The sequence below is a fragment of the Protopterus annectens genome, chromosome 12.part0, assembly GCF_019279795.1.
Source record: "Protopterus annectens isolate FY-2018-M chromosome 12.part0, PAN1.0, whole genome shotgun sequence".
Lineage (NCBI taxonomy): Eukaryota > Metazoa > Chordata > Ceratodontiformes > Protopteridae > Protopterus > Protopterus annectens.
The window spans coordinates 1,268,030,542-1,268,052,652 of record NC_056746.1 but is presented as its reverse complement, the minus strand read 5'-3'; the positions used below and the strand labels follow the sequence as shown (position 1 = coordinate 1,268,052,652).

At 39.5% G+C, this 22,111-nt stretch overlaps 1 protein-coding gene across 2 annotated transcripts in view; it reads left to right on the top strand.

Moving 5' to 3' along the window:
• RBCK1 (RANBP2-type and C3HC4-type zinc finger containing 1) overlaps nt 1-22,111 on the top strand; it is a 348,371-nt gene that overhangs the window by 276,009 nt on the left and 50,251 nt on the right. For both annotated transcript variants that reach the window (XM_044090303.1, XM_044090302.1), the window contains one exon: nt 17,120-17,280. In XM_044090303.1, the coding sequence (XP_043946238.1) occupies nt 17,120-17,280 (161 nt within the window). The remainder of the gene's footprint in view (nt 1-17,119; nt 17,281-22,111) is intronic.

The following is a 22,111-nucleotide window of genomic DNA, read 5'->3' as shown; positions in this document are numbered from 1 at the left end:
CTATCTAAAGAAAACAGACAACAGTCTCGTTCCGAGAAAATTATACATATATATATATATATATATATATATATATATATATATATATATACATACAATATATACACAAGAAGTCACTACATCGTCAAGTAAAGTATGAGAATTCTTATGTTCATTTGGTCTCAAATACAAATAAATGGTTAAATTTCTATTTTTACTCTGTTGCTTTTTTTAAAGCTGTCTCGCTATGTTAAACTCCTTTAACATAGCGAGACACTTTGTAAAAAGCAACGGAGATCTTGCTTTCTCCGTTTCTTCCACCCACAGCTCTGATGTACTGCATAAGCATACACATGCGCAGTACATCAGAACTGCCGCAGAATACCAGACAGCTGCGGAAGGGCAGCAAGGAGGCATTATACAATGCCATTATTTAAGAAAAGTAGTATTTTTTTTTTCTTAAATAATGTCATTGTATAATAGCAATAACCCACTTCTGGGTGTGGGTAATGCTGGATTTACCACGGTTGTCTTTGTTTGGCCACTTGGGCTTCACCTTCATGATCAAACCACACCAACCATGGGTAAACCCAGCATTACCCACACCCAGGCGTGGGTTAATGCTATAGTACATTGTATTGTATATGTCCTGTTCTATACCTGCAAAGCAACTCCTGCTTTCCCAGAGCAAGACTGTAGTTATCCTGTAGCGCACACATACTACATAAGATAAAGTAGCTGTACTAAGAAGAAAGAATAGTAGAGACCACTACTTTGCATCTCTTTGAAAATAGTGTACAAATATGTAAATCCTGTGATAGCAGTAATCTTGTAATTCATGGAGCTCTGTGATTATGCCCTGAAATTGGTGAAATGATAAACTTTGTTATGCATGGCCCTAGTACAGGACCCGATGTTAGCAGCATTTAGGTGCTTAACAATAGTTTGTTAATCACACCTAAGCACTGTTAAGATTGGATTTTATGGTCGGAACTAACACCAGACAGTGCCAGCTGGCAGACATCAGTGGCAGAAGGTAAAATATCTTTTAAAAACTGTCAGAACTTCACTTTGCTACACTTATAAACAGAAAATTTGACAAAATGAAGTGGCTAAAGGCTTTCAAAGACATTACTTCTACAAAGGAGCACTTTGTTTCTATCTGCAGCAACACTGAGTGATTAATAACTTCTAGTGCTTTTGATAGCCAATAAAACACTTTATGGTCTAAAACTTTTTTTCTGTAACTGGTAGTAGTACAATGGGCAGATAAAGGTATGCTCCCTACAAAAAAAATATGACCAGGAGAGCAATAATAATCATTTATTATGTGCTGTTGACATGGATGCATACCTCTCAGCTGTCCCTGATTTGACAAAACCTTTAGCCCTGTCCCTGATTTTGACAAAATCTTTAGCCCTGTCCCTCTTAATCTCGCTAAAACTGGTGACTTTTGGAGAAAAGGTGGTGAATTACACTTAATGACAATAATTAGAGTTACAGATTTATTTTACTTCAGAAAATGTATATTAATTCACATTCTCTTATTCTATCAAAATTTCAGGTTAATAGTACTAATATTTTGAAAGTGTGCCTGATTATTTCTGGAGTTGTCCCTGATTCTGTGAAGATTTGTCCCTGATTGGTTGAGAGCTAGTATATTGTCAAGATTCAACTTTTGATTGCTGTCTCAAGGCAAATGTATTGGCATCCATGTCTCAAAGGCATAATAACTTGTTTATGGTAGGAGACCTGATTATAGTCCTCAATATTATTATGTCTGGTAAACTATGTTAAGCTGTTGAATTCAAGCAGGCAATGTAGCATTTTATTAAAACAGTATCACCATCATCTGATTACAACTTAACAAAGCCCCCTTGTAGATAGGAAGGGTATTTAATTGAGGGTACATGGATCATTGTAAATTGTCTGCTGTTGTGAGTGCATGAGTGTGAGTTATGGAAGAAAGATCTGGCAACCTATTTCTATCCCCACTTTTTCATGAAAACTCTACAGGTAGTGGTATCTGTCCACTGGGTCACTCTGGGAGTCAGATGTGCCCTGCCAGAGAGTGACCATGCAAGACACTCTGTATTCCATCCAGAAGGACCCTAACTCAGGCATCACAGTAGATACATTTAAGTATATAATGCTAAAGTACTAAATTTTCAGACAATAAATAGATAAAAACATATATGCAACATGCACTGTATAAAGATAAAATGTGAGTGCGAGAGATTGTGTTCTTGACAAGACACTAAAATTGACTTCTGAGAGTATAACAAAGATAAGTATGATGTCACGTTACTTGAATGATCATCACCCAGTTTTTGATCTATTGGGCGTACTCAAATCGGCCACCACTAATTCTAATATAGGAATGCAAAAACTTAATCTTTCAGCTTCCATATACTCTTTAATTAACTTAACTAAGTGTCCCTTACATATTCTGTACTAGGCAAGACAGTTAATTCAGTCTCTCCTTCATCAGTTTTCTTAATAATCTGGCACATTAAGGCCATTTTCTTAGCTAACCCCACATACCTTGTCTCTTATGGTCCACACAGATAAGGCACAGAAGGCCATTTGCACCCTAAAACTCATCTGAATCCTCATTATATTGAGAACTTAGAAACAAGACAAAATAATTTCTATTAAAAATTTGAAAATTGTATATTGATAAACATGCTGCAGAATAAGTGCCTGTCAGCTGAGGCCATTACCTGTCCTATTTCAGCTCAAATTCATCACATCATCAAAAAATCCTACATTTCCAAATTATGGAAATCTGTTATAATACTGTTCCATAGAGAAGGGTATTTAGTGTATTATCCAACTAAAGACCTATCATACTCTTGTCCTATCGCTCTCAAAAAAAAGTGATGATTTGTGAACAAGTAATAGCCTTGCATAACAAATAACAGCCTCTTCTTAAACACCTTATGTACACTCAAACTAGAGCATAACCCTGAGACTGCTGTTATGGCTTTCACAATATATATCCATTTTAATCTCAACAACGGCAAGCTTGTGGGCTGTCATTTATTTATGAAATTAAACTCTATAGCTGTTTAATAGAATGAAACAATATCCCAAACTGTACCTGTCCTTAGACAAGTTGTACGACGGTCTGTTTTAGAATCTACTGTCTGTAATATCTTTGTGATAGTATGTATGCAAATTTCCACCCAGCACATCTCTGTTAATTCACTTCTTTTTACTGCAAATACAGTCTAGGAAGTCACCTCACTTTTGCTGGAGTCCTTTTCAAAACTCAAAATATAGCTGTGTCACTCATGTCATATCTAAAAATGCTAAAAAAATAAAGCTATGCTATTCACAAATAAGTACACTAACTGGGATATACCTAAAAAGTAATTGTATACAATCTTATTTTGGTACTAAATGATTTAAGCTCCTATGAAAATCCATGGATCACAATATGTGATCTGTGTTTCAGAAAACTCAACTTAAAACAAATCAAAAGTTTGATTTGCTGTATAGAATTAAACCTTTCCTAACTGACCACTCTGAAATCACATCCATCCAGTCAAACCCACTTACCCACGTCTGGTGTGTGCTATCTTAGTTTAAACTGCCTGACATTCAGCTGTCTACAGAGGAGCAGGCCTAAAGCAAAATTGCAGCCAACATCCCAAACAAATCTCAGAATTTTATTGCTCCGATAAAATATAGTGTAAAAGTAACACTGCATGCTCGGCACTCATCTAAAATGGTCCATAACGTAACTCTCTAAACAGATGACCAGCCTCTGACTTAATGCTAAAGTGGTGCATCCTTACACAGATTCAAAGATCCAGGTCACAGCAACTAATGAAATCAAATTCCAAATGGATCAGTAACTATGATGTTGGCATTACCAGAGAGCACCCAAGAAGTCAGGATTGGCGAGGCCACCTTCACCAAGAGACCGGTCACCAGTGGAGTACCTCAGGGATCCATGCTGGGCCTGATCCTGTTTGGTATATATATTTCTCAGAAGTCAAAGTTCATACCAAGGGCCTCTGGCTCACCAAATTCACAGATGGCTGTAAATTAGGAGCTGTTATAGATTCCACCCACACTTAACATGTGTGGGTATAACAGGATTTGCCCATGATTGGTGTAGTTTGTTCCTGAGTGTGAAGCCCGAGTGATTAAACAAAGGTAACTATGGGTAAATCCTGATATACCCACAACCAGGAGTGGATTATTGCTATTATACTATTACATTATTTTAAGAAAGAACTTGCTTACCTTTCATAAATAATGTCTTTGTATAAAAACATTGAGGTGTTCCTCCATGTTTTTCCTTCTTTGCAGATGTACTGAACATGTGTATGGGACTTGCATCCCCACGCTTGCACAGTACATCAGTGCAGTGCAGGAGAAGCAATGGAGAAAAGAGAATCTCCGATGTTCATCGTGCATACAGCTGCAGTCATAACAGATGGGTTCTCCAGACGTCAGGCGGGTCCTCGGTCGGCCGAATTCCAAAGTCTAGGTCCGGCGTCGGTTGTCGTCGCTTCTTCCCTGACGTCAGTGCGACAGGGGTATAAAAGAACCAGCCGACGCCATTTTCTTCAGTCTTTCTTGCCGCGCCATGCCCGAAGCAGAAGCAGTTCGCAAGTGCCGGTCGGCCAGCTCCTGAAATTACGAAAATTTTGCAACCGAAGTCTTCTTGAAAGCTAAGTACCCTGTTGGGGAAACTTTTCTTGCCTCAGACCGATGTCAGGCAAAGTTAATAATTGTATTTCATGTGGGAAGCAAATACCGCATAAGGATTTTCATTCCCTCTGTATTCCTTGCTTAGGCCCAGACCACGACGTCTCGGTCTGTCGTTTTTGTGCTACATTCAACAAACGCACCATTAAGCGTCGGGCGGAGTTCGCCCAGCATTATTTTGGCAAAAAATTTAACTATATTATGTCGTCGGATACTCCGACTCCAGTTTTGTCTAAAAACCGCAAAGATAAGGACCGACACACGAGGTCCGTGGCCTCTACTGACACCACGCCAAAGCCGACTACAGGTGGTCCGGTTCTCAGCGAGGCGCCTACACAGTCCCTGACTACCGACGACACTTCTTTGGCGGTGTCTTCTGTGCCCGAGGTCGCAGGGTCCTCAGCCCACACCCCGACTACAGATACCGAAGTCACTCTTGGTGGTGAATCACAAAACGTAGACAGGTCTGCCTCCTCTCAAGGTGTCTTCAGACCTTCCTCTTCTTTTTCCATCAAGGCTTTCACTAAGTCTAAAGCAGCCATGCATTCTAAGAGACAAGCTACACAGGGCCCTTCTCCAGGCCCCATGCCTAAAAAACAGATGCTTAAAATGGCTGAGGATTTAATTACTCTTATCAGGGGCTCTCAGCCCCCCCCCCCGGACAAAAGGCCCAGAGTGGAGGAAGAATCCCCCTCCTCTGACCAGGCCTCCATTATATCAGAGCACTCTGATGAACAGGAACATTCTTACTCCCCTTTTGAAGATTCTGATGCAGAGGAGTCCATTCCCTCTGTCTCCCCCCCAGAGGATTACTCATTTGGGGAAACCTTACATACCTTAAGGGAACACTTCCACTGGGAAGGCCAAGAGTACTCAGATTCCAAGAAAAGGCTTAGGGATTTTCTCTTGCTACCTCAGCACAGGCCTCTGGCTATACCTCCTGTCTTAGACATACTAGATGATGTGTACTCGGAGGCCTGCCTTAACCCGGATTCTTTACCTCCAGCCCCAGTCAAGCCTGACAGGTACTACCGGGTTCCTGACTCACACCAATTTTTATACAAAAGCCATGCGGCTGACCCAGAAACTATCTCACAGGGCCCCAAGGGAATTAAGGCCTCCACTGCTAAAAATCCATTACCTTCCGAGAGAGATACCAGATCCTTAGAAAGGTGGGGGAAAAAAGTTTATACCTCGGCCACCTTAACCATGAGGGCATTAAACTGCCAGTTCCATATGCTAAAGTACCAACAGTTTCTGTTATCACAACTGAGAAGTAAAATGTCACAACCTGAACAACCAGACTTGAAGGAGTTGCAGGATTTGATGCATAGTGCAGAACAAGTGGGTAAACATACCTTGCAATGTGGTTTTGATGCTCTAGAGGCCTCATGTAGAGCTGCTGTTACAGGATCAGTGATACGTAGACATGCCTGGCTCAAGGAACAAACCTTACCAGATCATGTCAAAGCTAAATTACTAGATGCCCCTCTTCAAAAGGATGTATTATTTGGTGTTAAAGCTGAGGAGGTATTAAAGAAAATGGAGGAAAAGGCTAAATCAATGCAAACAGTGAAAGATTTTCCACAGGTACAACCTCCACGTTTCAGTAGAAATTGGCCTTCCAAAAATTGGTCCTTTCCAGCCACGGACAGACCCCAAAGAGGTAGATACAGGTGCCCAAGGGGCAGAGGGCAATCTCAAGGATCGTTTAGAGGCAGACAATGGCAAGCTCCTACACAAAGAGGTGGTGAGGATAGTTCGCAGTCATTCAGAAAGCAAGCTCAATGACTTTCCCCTTTGCGTGCCAAGCAAGGCTCAAATGGCACCCTTAGGCGGAAAACTGGCATTATTTTCAAAAAATTGGCATATTGTCACAAAAGACAAATGGATCCTGGACATTATAAACAGAGGCTACAGATTCCATTTTCACACCCTTCCAAAAATGAGGGGCATGCCAAACCTGCCACACAATCAAAGGGCAGAGGCACAAAGACAAATTTCAGATCTCATGGACATGAAAGCTATTCAAGAGGTACCTACTCACGAACAAGGTCAAGGTTTTTATTCCAGACTATTCCTGGTACCAAGGAAGGGAAAAGATTGGAGACCTATTTTGGACCTATCCATCCTAAACACATTTTTACTCGTACCAAAATTCAAGATGCTCACTTTACAGCAGCTTCTTCCCATGCTGGGCAAGGAGTCTTGGCTGGTAACATTGGATCTCAAGGAGGCATACCTGCATGTCCCAATCAGACAAAATTGCAGAAGATACCTCAGATTTCTTGCAGGTTCAACCCATTATCAATTCTCTGCATTGCCCTTTGGCTTATCTACTGCCCAGAGTATTCACGAAATGCCTGGCATCAGTAATTGCCTACTGCAGACTTCAAGGGATACAAATATACCCATATTTGGATGACTGCCTGATCCAAGCGGACAGCAAGCACATACTTCTGAAACATCTGGCTTATGTAATAATGTTGTTGAATTCTCTGGGATACACAGTCAACAAAAAGAAATCATGGCTAATACCCTCTCAGAAAATAATTTTCCTGGGTGCCAACTTGGACACAAACACCCAGATGGCCTACCTCACGCCAGAGAAGCAGGGGCAACTAACTCAATACTTCAGAACACTGGCAAATTTCACCAGGCTGACTGCAAGGAAAATCCTGCAGGCTCTGGGATTCATGGCATCTTGCATCCTACTAATCCCATGTGCAAAGCTGCATATGAGGAAACTTCAATGGTACCTGAAAAACATATGGTCTCAACACAGCCACAGTTTGGAAACAATAATACCACTAATTCCATGTCTTCAAAAGGAATTTCTGTGGTGGGCTCAAGCATGCCAAACAAACACAGGTCTCCCATTCTGCAAGCCTCAAGCAAATCAAGTCATCACAACAGACGCCTCGGACTATGCCTGGGGGGCGCACATGACAGATCGGTGCATTCAGGGCAAATGGTCCCAAAAAGAAAAGCACCTTCACATCAATCAAAAGGAAATGCTATCAGTAATAAATGCTATTATAGCTTCCAAAGACCTTCTGCATCCAGGTCAACTATTGATAAGGAGAGACAACACCACAGTAATGTGGTACATAAACAAACAGGGAGAAACCCATTCATACCCCCTATGCAGGCTGGCCATGTCACTTTGGAACGTGGCTCTGGAATTACAAATCAAACTTCAAGCACAGTACTTGCCAGGGAAGGAAAACACGCTGGCAGACAACCTAAGCAGAAATATGACAGATCCACACGAATGGAAGTTGCATCCTCAAGTTTTTACAGAGATAATTCAAGCATGGGGAAGGCCAGACATAGATCTCTTTGCCTCCCACAAAAATCACCAATTGACAAAATTCTGCTCAAGGACTTTTCATCCAAAGGCCTGGAGAGTGGACGCTCTCTCTTTCAGTTGGACAACAATGACAGTTTATGCCTTCCCACCTCTTCCTCTGCTGCCCAAAGTTCTATTAAAAACCAGAGCAGACAGACCAAAGATGATTCTCATTGCTCCAGACTGCCCAAGACAACACTGGTACCCACTCCTGAGGAGCCTGACGCATTCCCCACCATGGACCCTTCCTCTAATGCCTCTTCTTCTGACTCAGCACAGCTTCAAAACTCTTTACAGTCAGCTGAAAACACTCAATCTGGCCGCATGGAAGATTCCTTAACATCACAACAGACCCTACTCTCCAAGGAGGTGCAGGATGTCATTTTGGAGGCCAGAAGGCCGTCTGCTAGAAAAGCTTACTCCGCAAAATGGAAACGGTTTTGTGCCTGGAATGAGAAAAAGGGCCAGAATCCTGGAAAACTGAATTTACCTCAAATATTACAGTATCTAGCTGAGCTGCTAAGCAGTGGGCTTTCATTCTCCTCCATCAAAATCCATGCCTCAGCCATTTCTGCAGAATACAACACTGATCCACCTATATTCTCTCACCCCCTCTTAAGACAGTTCCTCAGAGGGGCTAAGAATATAAAACCCCCTAAGGAAACAACCAATACCTGCTTGGGACCTCAGTTTCATTCTAGAAAAGCTGACCTTGCCTCCTTTTGAGCCAGCTGCCTCAACATATTTGCAATATTTGTCCTGGAAAACAGCTTTCCTTCTGGCTATTACCTCAGCTCGTAGGGTATCGGGATTACAAGCCCTCATGGCTGTGCAGCCTTTTATCATCTTCCATCAGGACAGAGTTTCCTTACGAACCAACCCGTCCTTTATGCCAAAAGTGGTATCCAGGGTAGCTTTGAATCAGGCTATACACTTACCTACCTTTTATCCTAATCCTCAAAACAAAGGGGAGAGATTACTACATTCCTTGGACATCCACAGACAACTGTGTTATTATTTGGACAGAACAAAGCCTTTCAGAAAATCAGAACAGCTCTTTGTGTCCTATGATATAGGAGCTCAAGGGAAGCCAATTTCCAAACAGACAGTCTCAAAATGGATAGCCCACTGCATACGTTTTTGTTACTCTTTTCATGGCAAAACTGTACCTGCAGGCATCAGATCTCACTCCACAAGGGCCACAGCTACCTCTGCAGCTTTCCTCAGAGGAGTTCCTACTAAAGATATTTTGGAAGTAGCCACTTGGAGTTCTGTGCATACCTTCTCCAAGCACTACCACCTACCATTATACTCCAAAACTAGAGCAGGCTTTGCCACTGCAGTCTTGCAGGGCATCCTGGCTCCTCCTAGTTCCACCTAGTGCCTACCGCCCCTTTCTTAGCTTTGGGATTCTGCCCATCTGTTATGACTGCAGCTGTATGCACGATGAACATAGTACAGTTTTGTACCTACCATAAATGTAGATGTTCGAGTGCTAATACAGCTGCAGTCCAGGTTTTCCTACCTCCTTCCACTCTTGGGACAGGCCTATTGGCTAACACCACCTCATACAACCTGATTGGGGTATTCATTTATGGTGTATTTGCTTGCAACTACTGTATTCTGATTATATGGCATTGCTTTATTACACAAATTTATGTATTGCCTTCCTTCTGGGGGCACCTGACATCTGGGCCAAGAAAAACTGAAGAAAATGGCGTCAGCTGGTTCTTTTATACCCCTGTCGCACTGACGTCAGGGAAGAAGTGACAACAACTGACGCCGGACCTAGACTTTGGAATTCGGCCGACCGAGGACCCGCCTGATGGCAGGAGAACCCATCTGTTATGACTGCAGCTGTATTAGCACTCGAACATCTTCATTTATGGTAGGTACAAAACTGTACTTTGCTGTTTTTTTTCTCTTGAGATTTTATGAAAGCGTGCAGAAGTAGGAGGAAAATCGGGTTTGTTTCTGTATTTTGAGAAAGTACCTTTTTTTTTTCTTCTATTTTGCATGTCCCTCAGCATATTCCAGTAGAAAGTCTGGGTGTTCAATGGTGTTTCAGCAGATGGACTTTATTGTTTTGGTATATGCCTAATTTACAGTGGGCACACTGGTTGGGCTGGCCAGTCATCATGCTCATTTCTGAATAACAATGACCTTGTTGTATAATTTCTAATGGATCATGACTCGATGCCTTATTTTCATTTCTGTATTATCAAATGCATCCATTGCATCTACTTCAGGCAGCTTATCATGGTGGACTCTACTTATTTAGCAAACATTTCCTGAATTCATCCTAAAGATAATGTACAACTTCAACAGAGAACTATCAAAATAAGTTGGTTATAGTAGGATATCTCACAGACCTTGTAAAATGTATTTTTACAAGCAGCATTTCTTCAGCAAAACAGGAAAATGAGCTAAGAACACGCACTGGCAAGGCTAGCTTTAAGAACCTTCAACAGCTCTTTTTTTAAATCTGCTTTACAGGGCTAATTTTCCAGAATGCATATTTCTGTTCTTAGCCTGTGTATCTAAGAGCTTTTGCCCATTGTGGCAGTCATGGTTTCCCCCATTACCTGCCCAGGTGGTTTGTCCCATTACCTGCCCAGTTGGTTAGTCCCATTACCTGCCCAGTTGGTTTGTCCCATTACCTGCCCAGGTGGTTTGTCCATTCCACTGGAAGGTAACGGGTGTATATCACAACCTTGAATGCTGAAAAGTCCAAATACCAAAACCTCGAACTGGAAACCTTGAAGACTGACAATATTGAAGCCATGGAACATCGAATTCTTTCCCTGGGAAATAATTCGGTGGGCCATTTCCGCGGCTTAGCTATTTCCTCCACTGTGGTGCAATCTCGGAGTTGGTATATTTAAGTAGGGGGGGGTGTGGGGTGTGAAGCCGCCCACATTAGAAATGGTTTGTAGTGTTCGTGTGTTTCATGTTTTGTAGGGAAAAAAATCGCTGTTCTCGGTCTTCGAGGTTTTCAGCTTTCGTGGTTTTGGGTTTGATGTTATGGCATTGAAAGTTATTACACTTCGATGTTGCAATATAGACTCAAGGTAACAGTTGTACAGCACATGTAGTCCTCGTCAAGCTGGTGTCAGGCAGTTGAGGCAGTGCCATAATTTGTTCTGGGAACTGGGGGGGGGGGTTCTGCTATAAGCTCATATCTGTATTGTTTATGCCTGGTAACACTCCACATGGTTTGGTATGCAAGCAATCTTAACTAAGGCATGTTTATCATTTCTGTGTTTAATGTAACCCCTCAGAAGACTCTTTTCATCTTGAAGTAAGTGCTTCTGTGGGGTTTCTAGTCTCTATCAAGGATTTTACTATCATAAGTGTTTCCCAGATAGGCACACAACATGTTTCTTCTTGAGAGATGTGAGTAGGTATTGCTTATAATTTCCCTAACTATCCTCAGCACTTCCTCCAATGCCAAGGTCATTAATCAAAATCAGGGCATCAGGAACAGATTCAGGGCTTTATCCCTCTGCACCAACAAAGATTATAAGATTTCCTAACAAGATAAACATGTATTATGGCAGTCAAAATAAAGTTCATGACCCACATCAATTTCACATAAAGGCCAACTATCTAAAAATATAAACTTTTATTAAATATCTAATAAGGACACAAATTTTCCAGCCAAACATTTTCAAGTAGAGTGCCTTCTTCAAGGCCTAAAATAAAGCACAATCATTTCACTAATTAAATACTTAAAAAATGATACAATAAGCGATGGAACAAGGAATGGCTGATAGGATAACAAAGTAAGATCAGTGCTTCCTGTATGAATTACAAATTAGAGACATTTCCTTTTAATTACTTGCTTCTTAGGTTCATGGATAAGTACTAAGCTGGCTGGTCTTCTGCGCCATTTTTAGCTTCGCTAATTTCACTTTGCAAAGATAAGAATCAAACCCTGTAGTTTGTGTCTGTGAGGTAAACACCATAACCATTGTACAACACCCCCCACCACTATTTAAATTATAAAAAAGGACAGCTGAAGCATTATTTTATGTTAAAATATGTATGGTGTGGTTCCACTGCTGGTAGGTTTCACTTTGTACCATATAAGAGGTCAGAAGAAGCTTAAGAAACTTCAAAAACATGAACTGAAGACACTGGTTTTGTTCATTTTACATGTTTGATCAGTCAGATCATTACTGAAATCCATATATCTCAGAATTGTCTGAAATTCCACCTTTCCTTCTTTCCACTGTTTTGTGTTCTTTACCAATGCTATTAATTCAGTTACTGACATCCATTTGCCAGCAGTTCAATTTAACATCAGCAGTTCACCAATATGGAAATCTACTAAATGAGATTGCTAACTTTCATATATGTCAGACTTGGAGTTGTGATAAAATTGGCCTACCTATGCATATACATAGTACTCTTAATAGAGACGCACATTATGTGCACGGTGTTTCACACTCCACCTTTAAACTCCAGAATTCATAGATATGAATTGCAGCACTTAATGATGACATACAGAAGACCTGTTTATTGACTGTCACATTGTGTACTTTGCACGTCTGAGTTCCTGATGGGGAAAGGGTACTATCTTGCATTATATCTCTGCACAGTGCAAAGGGGAAAAAGGAGTTTTGAAGGATCTGTTGCACCTTATTGAGCAACTGTCTTCTATTGTGTAGCAACCCCATTCCATGGCCCACACTGTGTATGAATAGTACCCAGTGGACCCCATTCCAAAAGGCTTCCAAAAGACCACTTAACAATGAGAGCAGGTCTTTTGGAATCTTGTCTCCAGTGTAAGCCTGTTTATAGATAGGCCTTGCACCGAAGTAAGTCATTTATACTAAGTGCATGGTTTTTTGGAATCAGGGCAGACTTACAGTGAGAGCAACTTGTTGAAATCAGCCCTCTGTTTCTCTTTCTGTCATGCATACAAAATTCAATTTCATTTATATTTCTTTTTCCCTTCTATTGTGCAATACCAATTTTTTACACTCTAACCTTATGGAGCAGTTATCGTCTACTGTATTGCAGCCCTATTCCGTGGCACAAAGTGTTTACGAATATTACCCACAGTGTCTCACTAAGTCAGTGCACAAAATATCACAATCAAGACATTCAACTCTTAAAACAGTGGCAACTCAGAATATTGCAAACACTAGGACTGTACAATATTTCTCTGCACTCGTAAACTAAAGGATTTATGACCACAGCCTGATCTCTAAATATAAATATGATACCTTCAAGTTTAAAGATGTAAAACACTTAACTGTTGGCAAATTTAACTCAAAAATGTAATGTGTTCCTGAAGTTAATAATATAGGAGGTGTGAGTGTAAAGCCTCCTGCACCATAACTTTTATTAGTTATTATTAAGTATTACTGAAACATATTTCAAAGTTTTCAGTCTCACTCAATAAAATAAGTTGGAAAAATGTGTGCCAGTGGTGAACTGATTAAATTGAATGTTGATACATTTTCTTTGCCCACAAATAAAACATCTACAAGCACTTATAACATATTACGGGTTCCTTGATGTTGTAAAGGCTTTTGCTAAGACTTAAAGAAGCAGTTCCTATTAGAACAAGTTGAGTAATTCATTCATTTGAAGTATCCATGCTTTTTTCTAAATGCATCCTCCCTACTTTTAATCCAATTAAATTACTCTCTAAAACCAAACAATACGAGTAATTTTGTCCATTTCCTATCCCTCGTCCCTACAAATGTGTCTAATCTGCCTTATTAATAAATGAGTCACTTAATTTTCACAAAATAGTTTTCAAGATATGTTCATAGGTAGTTACTAGACATGCAGTTCAAAAAAGACAACTTACCCAGTTTTTCCCAATGTGTGTATCCCACCTCCCCAACTTCATTAAATGCTGTTGGAGTTGTTCATTGGGACAGTGCCATGACAAAAGCATCTGCAACTGACCAGCACATTTTATTAAACTTTGTGTTGTAGTAAAACATTTAGTGAAACTGGGATACTGAAAAGGGTAAGTGACTAGGCCAAGGTCCTATTTTCCCAGGATCAGTAGCCACACTGGAAATGTACTAGAATAGATAGATTCGATGGCTAACCTGCTTTTGCCTATAAGGGTTCACCCACAGTTGCATATCTTGAGATGTAAGGCTGCTCTAAATTGGTTCCTTATGCAAGCATGAGATTAGAGATGTTTATTGTAATGTTTTCATTCAAAATGACAGCCCAAGGCCTCATTAGCAAAAGCATACCTAACTCTGCTTCACGGAAACCTGAGAGAAATAGTTTCAATGCACACAATTTTATCTAGACATGAAGCTCTCCCCAGTGTGACAGCATCCACTGTTAAATATATATAAAGAAATCTTGTTTTTAACAGATTTTCCTGAGGTAAGGACAACTGTGTATCACAATATGTACATACTGAGAAAATCTATACTTACAAGCCCTCACTCAAAATGTAACTCAAAATTGAAAAGCATGATCAGCTTTACCACGTCTCAGTGTCGTAACACCCTTCAACTGTGATCCATTCCCCAACCCAAGTCATCCAAATATCTTAACACAGTACACCAGCTAACTTAGAGTCTAATGTAACTCACCAAACCATCAGGAAGAACTCAGGACTTTAACTTGATAACCTCAATATCTGCAGCATTTGTAACAGACTACCAGAATTTTAACTCTTGCATAGCCCTTCGCTCACCTGATAGCCCTATTGTAACAGAAACTTGTCTTAAATCTAAATCAAAGATAATTGCACTCTCCCCAAGGAATATAACCTCCTATGGATTAATTATAAAAACAAAAGAGCAGGCAGTGCTGCTGTTGTATATACAAATAATCTGGAACTTTCATCCTACCCATTAAAGTACCACTATTTCTTAAATACAGAGAAATCTTGGTTGCTTCACTAAAAGTAAACAAGCATAAATCCTCATGCAGCATTGATCTGTACTTCCTGTCAAATAACCATAATAACCTTCCCATCGTTGAGGACATATTGTACTGGGCAACAACTCACATAAAAGACAATCCCTCATATTAGGAGAACTAAATGTAAGCCAGACCTCCGTAGCCTAAAGTCCCATTCATGTTCATTTAACGTATTTGTTTTACACAACTCAGCACCACCCCTACAAGATGTAATAAAAGTACTGCAAGAAGGATGTCCTTGTTTTAATAATAACTGTTGATCCAAGAAAATAACACAAGTAGCAATTCTCCTAGACACCGTAAGTGACCATCACCCCACGTATGCTATCAGGCTATGTAGTAACATTTCCAAACAGTCCCACTGCAACCTAATTAAAAACCTCTCCATTTTTTTACCAAGACACATTCATATCCACACTAAAGCTATGTAACTGGAACATCTTAACACAGCTTTCTCTAGACCAAGACATTGAAAAAATTAGAAGCACATTTCTGAACGTATTAAATCAACTAGCACCAATAAGGGAAAAAAAAAAGATCAAAAGAAAATCCAGAACCCTGGCTGATCCTTGAAATAAAAAGCTAATGGAAAAAGAAATAAGACATGCAAAGCGAATAAAACACATACCAGCTATGAAAATTAACACCATCATGCAAAATAAAATTACATGCAAAATCTAAGAAAAAGAAATGAGGCATAACATCATTATGTTTTCAAACTGAAAAGCTTCAGGAAAGGCTCATATGCTGAAGAAATTACCTGTCCCATGAGTGGTCACTTAAAAAAAACACACGCAACCCCCCCCCCCCTCCAAACTCTAGTTGACAAAGTGCAAGTTCATCTGTGTATCACTGGAAAACATGTAAATGTTCAGATCTGATAAATCCTTTCACAGTCGAGAAAAAAAAGTTAAATGAGTTGCATTCTTACATTATTTTGTACCCTGTAGTATGTACCTGTGATGAAACAAAACATTCAGGTACAGGTGTTTCATAGAAAAAAAAATGTTCCTATACAGTTTTACACTTACTTTTTGTACCATGTCATATGGTATCGTTCTTAATGTTGGTGTGCTTTTTTAATACAACCATTTATACAATTCTTCTGTTACTTTTTACTATGCTGATGTCACTAAGGCTTATTGTGAATTTTATGCTTAGTAAACTGAATATAAAGGTAGCATTCAGACAGGACCATAGTCTTTGATAGTTGTACCACTGCACATGTATAGGTCATATCCATTAAGATCTCTGGATGAAGCCCCATAAAATCACAAGTGATGTCACCAAGAAATAAAGTAGACTGTTATGGACAAATCCTTAATAATAACTTTACAAAAGTTTTTATTAAGAAATGCTGCACATAAATTAAGAATGATTAAGGGTTGGGAACACATTGCGACATTTAAGTTATGCCATATGCACATAAGCTGTGACCGAATACTTTAAGCACACTTTTTAATGTATTTTGGTGTGTCGAGTATTAAAAATTAATAGTTTAGTCCAATGGCTTTCCACATTTAAAATGTAAAACATAACAAGAAAGAAGACTATAGCTGGTTAAATTAATTCAGCAAGGTATAGTTACAGTTAGCTGGTTAAAGCAAGGTATAGTTACAGTGCTATTTGTTCAGCAGGTAAGAGGACTGGCCCTTTTCAGTCATGGTACAGGCTCGACTGAAAGAGCAGTAAAATACAAATTTACACAAGGGAAGAAATTAAAGTACATAAATCTTTCTTGCAAAAGTTGCAAACAACATCTAAAACAGCTATTTGAATCTAAATTATTGAAATTTACAATTGGTCTGTGCGACAGTATTAAAATTAAAGGACGGTTGATAAATACAATTGATATTTACTGGAGTATAAAGCAATAACAAAATGTAAACATTTGAATGTAGTGTGAATGTTAGTCATAAAGGAAGCCATTTACCATTGTTATGATAGCAGTTACAACAGGATTTTGCTGTGTTCTTGTATGCAAAACCACTATAATTATTCCCCAGAATTTCCTCAGATGGCAATCTCGGCTGCTTGATTTTGTCAGCACTGTGTTCACAAACTTTGTTTATAATGCTTAGATGATGTCACAAACCAAGTGATTCAGACACATTTTGTTCACTTTGCCTACCTGTTGTTTCAATACAGTCGATTGCACTGGAAAGAACTCAAAACTACCAACTTCTGCTTGATATCGATGGACGCAGCCTTGTACCTACAGAGGATGAAATTGAATGTCCCATCTGTTACACTCCCATTGAACCCCACGAGGGAGTTGTCCTACGAGAGTGTTTGCACACTTTCTGCAAGTAAGCACATTGGGGGTTGTTTTTCATTATTAATATTTAAGAGAACTTCATTATAGACATTCTTGCTAATGTTCACATGAATGTAAATACCCGCAACATAAGCTTATTTGGTATAGAAATATTTATTGTAGTTTCCGCTTGTAAAGGGTGTAGCCAGGCATATTCTTTGTACTCTACAGAATATGTTTTCCCAAGAATATTTTAGTTTTTTCAAGCTATGATTTATCTATAACTGTCTGAAGTAATGCCTCTAACAACAGGTACTTAACTTGCTTACAGAGAAGATTGCTAATCTAAAAACATCTTTAGTGGTTTTAGAAGGAACTGCTGAAAATGATGTGTACATTTATTAACTATGAGGGACAATATTTTGAAAGATGTGTCCATTTTTTTAAAATGCCAGGTGGATGAGGGGCAGTAAAAATAGTTTGAGTACTAAATGGAATTTCCTGGCTATACCCCACTAGTCTCCTCATTTTAAATTTAGGTAATTTCCTTTTCACTAATTGTTTATTGTGAAAACATTGAACTCAAGAAGTGTGAAAAAAGAACTTCTTGTCTCTGGTTACTTTATGAAGTGTTGGAATGTTACTGGAATCTAATCAAAATGGGTAAAATCTGTGAATGTGACTTGCAGTTTTGGCCAGTACATCAAAAGCACAATTAATCAGAAGGTGATCACTGCAAAATGTGATTTCTCCTTACTTCCAAGGTGCAGTGACTATAGATTTGAGTCAGTTCATAATGGAAGGGTACAGGAAACTGCAGCCCCTGCACTGCAAAGGGGTCTGTAGGTAGCCAAAAAAGTAAGCTTTTAAATTTAAGTAACTGCAGTTTTGAATACTGATCTGTTCCAATTTAGAAGCATATAAGATACAGTCAAGCTATTGACTTTGATATATGTTAAATGAAAAGACATGCTTGCTGATTTATTTTTCGGTTTACGTTGTTTCTTATACTTCCGTGGAACACAGAGCTAGCATTAGTCATTGCTACATAAGAACTCTCTCTCTCTCTGTCAGTATCTGTAGAAAGTTAAAGCAATCAGGAGTATGTGGTGAAACTGAAATTGCAATGCAGGGAGAGAGTGTTACAGTGGAGTTTTAAGATGCGAAATTAGATCAGCAAAATGTTGTATTATGTATAACTGAAAAAATACCCATTTGCATTCCAGAAGTTTTCTTTGCTAATATCAAAGGGTGAGACAGTCATTATTAAGCAGTGTTGTGTGCATGTAAAAGAAAAGTTACAATGCCGGGATGAAATCAATAATGGATTGTTAAAAGCATACTTCCATATCCATAAACTGCAGTAGTTTTCTTTAATGACTGAGTTATAAGCATTCTTTTTTTGTGTGTTTAGTTTTTAAGGCTTTATTAAATAATTTCATTTTTTTATCAACAAGAAAAAATGAATACAGCTAGAAGAGGAAAAATATTCATATAATTTGCAAGGGAGAATAAAAGTACACTTACCTACAAAAATGGTTCTGTTGCATTTGCCTGAATCCCAAAAGCCCTTTTTTCAATAATGAGAGTAAAGTCAGCTTCATTTCCTGTGTTTCAGAAACAAAAGGCTCTTCTTAAACTGAGCAAAAAGTGTGATCATAGGGGTAAGTTTCTCCTTCCAGAAAGGTTATGCAGTCTCAGAAATATTTAAAGATGCAGGGGTGTGGGGATTGTACCCCCATGGGGAGCTTGTCCCTTTTATAATGCTGTTTTTTGTCTTTTAATTAAATGTATTTATTTATTTATTTTACATTTGGTATCCGGGAAAGTCTAACTGGACATGGGCCCTTTTTCAGCGGAGACCGAGTCCTTGTTGTTCGCTAACTACTATTTTATAGAATTACTTTTACTTGATGCTACTTCAATGATTTGCCTCACTGACAAAAGCCATGGCCTCAAGCTCAATGCCAAAAAGTGCATTGTCATCCCTTTTGGTAAAAACTCTGTACCCATGAACTACCACATAGGCGGTAGTCTACTTAACACCAAAAGTGTGATGAGACCTTGGGACACAGGTGGACAGTAGTCTCTCCTTTGATAATCTCATTGCCACAATAGTCAGGAAATCCTTCTACGTGGCACACCTCATGAAAAAAGGTTTCTCATCCAGAAAAAAGAGGTCATTGTTCCCCCTCTACTCATCACTCATTAGACCAATCATAGAGTACAATGCCCCTTTTGGTATGTACCTCACAAGAAATCTACAACAAATGGAAAGGCCACAGAAATACCTCACAAAGAGGATTACCGGCCTCAAACAGATGCCCTATGCAGACCATCTCAAAAAACTCCAGCTTTACTCCGTCGCATATCACCTACTCAGAGGCGATCTCTGCCTAACATACAAAGCTTTGTCAAACCCAGAGCTGTTGGACATGCTCCACTTAAAGAAATCCCAATCCCTCCGAGCTACACACTCTAGAGACCTAAACCTTGTCACCACAATAAACAGAACATGCTGGACGGATAGATTCCTGTCCCAGAGACTTTCCATACTCTGGAACAAACTACCTATCTATGTCAAACAAAGCTCCTCATTAGCACTCTTCAACAAAAATCTTGATGACTGGATGGGAGATAGGAAATTCACCCCAGGGATCACTTCTGTGGCTCTGCTCGACAGGGGCACAGGAAAATAATTTTCTTGGGTGGCAAAAGCCAGGGTACCTTTTTGGCTAGGCTTATATAGGCCCTAGGGCAAATAGCCTAGTACCTACCTAATACCTATGAACCTATGTAAACTTGCAAGAACAGAGTTACACAAAGCTGTTCTTTACTCAGTTACATTTTCAAAATTAGTTTTACACAAAACTACTATTTACCAGCCTGCCTGAGTGATACAGATGGACAAAATCCCCTGACTGCCGGCCAGAAGCCCATATCTAACTAGCAGCACAGTGAATAGAAAGTACAAGGGGAGATGGGAATGAGCATATGTTGCCAGCTCACCCATTCTGGGTGAGCGGAGGGAGATGGCTCTTGCTTACCACTTGGGTGACACCTAGAGGGAGCAGTGTGTGCTGTCCTCACAGAAAGTTTACATTCTGAGCATGTGCTGCTCAGTCATGTTACCTTCTGAGCATGTGCTGCCCAGTCGTGTTACCTTCAGAGCATGTGCTGCCCAGTGGTGCACTGTGTCGCATGCTTTCCCAGGAAGTAGTATACAATGGAGCTCCACAGAGCTGTGACATGGATTAACAGCTCCAGTGGTTGGGAGGAGAGTCCATTGGGTCTGTCAAGCTGGATCCACTTCCTATAAACTGACTATTGCCCCTCTGGGGAATAAATGGGCTGATTAGGTCATCCAGCCAGGGAACAAATGGGACATAGAGCTCTCAGCTGGACTTGAATGTGTCTAGCTCCCACCCAAGAGAGTATTGAATTGGTCAGTAGGCTGGACAAATGGAAATTATCAGTGAGGACCCAGGAGATGAGGACAAAAATGCTGTTTATCTAATTTCATGAAATTTATTTTCCCCAAAAGTTGTTTGATTTTGGAACCATTAATATGGTTCTTTTTCGGTATGTACAAATACCACTTGTCTTTCATTTGTCCACTGAATCTTGCTTTTATAATTCCTTCACTGTTTTTGTAAGCACGTTTCCTTTCATTTTTTTACACCTTTATTTAATTTCTTTATTTTTTTAGGAGTATCCAATTTCCCTTTCAAAAATTATCCCTGCAGTCATGGGACAGTCTCTTTGTCAGTTTGTTGTGTATTTGCTCTTGGCTGAATGCCATACGTTTAGATGAAATAAACACATTGAGCTAGAAGCTCTGACATGTGTGCCCTGGTTTTGTTGTTGCTTGGATGCGTGGGAGCTCTCACAAGAATATGTTTGCATTAGAAGTATAATTGAATGTGTCATTGATTTCCAGAAAGATTTTTTTTTTTCATTACGGTAATTTAGTTTGTTTTAATTATAACTTATTGTGATAGAAAATCTGCTTCTAGAAATCTGTTGTGTTTCCTGTAATACAGCATTCACCTTTATTAGTTTTATTAGCAGTCCAGATAATTGAAATATAACTCAATATACCTTTTGTAAATTATTCAAGAGTGACCAAGTCTTTTTGAAATACCTATAAAAGGATAAACAGAGCAGTGTTGAAAACCTGAGCCCTTTTGGTTGTTTCTTTCTAAAGGTAGTACGAGTCGGTTGCAAAGATTAAATGGTAAGAAAGAATATGTTAAACGAGTTGAGTATACATACTGATAAATATCTGTAAGCTGTGAATGTAATAAACATTGCATGCAAGTAAAATGAAAAAAGAGAGAGAGACAAGAAAGAAACAGTACACACTGACTCCAGTTTTCCTTTCCCTTATACCATCTTCAGACTTCACTCTGCTACTGCAGTGTGGTTCCAGAGCTACACTATAAAGTTCATGCTTGTGGGCATTATGTTTACATCATTATTACATGCACTGCACTTATATCAGTAGTGTGTGTCATAAATATTTATCATGCTGTTGAGTAGGAGACACAATGCTTTTATGAGCTGTACACTGCTGCATGCGATACACAGTTGCATACCAGGCACACCAATGTTAGCGAAAGGTGTTGTACCATGTCCCGTCCTAATATGAGCTGTACACTGCTGTATGTGATACACAGTTGCATAACAGGCACACCAGTGTTGGCAAGAGGTGATGTACCATGTCCCATCCTAGTATGAGCTGTACACTGCTGCATGCGATACACAGTTGCATACCAGGCACACCAATGTTAGCGAGAGGTGTTGTACCATGTCCCGTCCTAGTATGAGCTGTACACTGCTGCATGCGATACACAGTTGCATACCAATCACACCAATTTTAG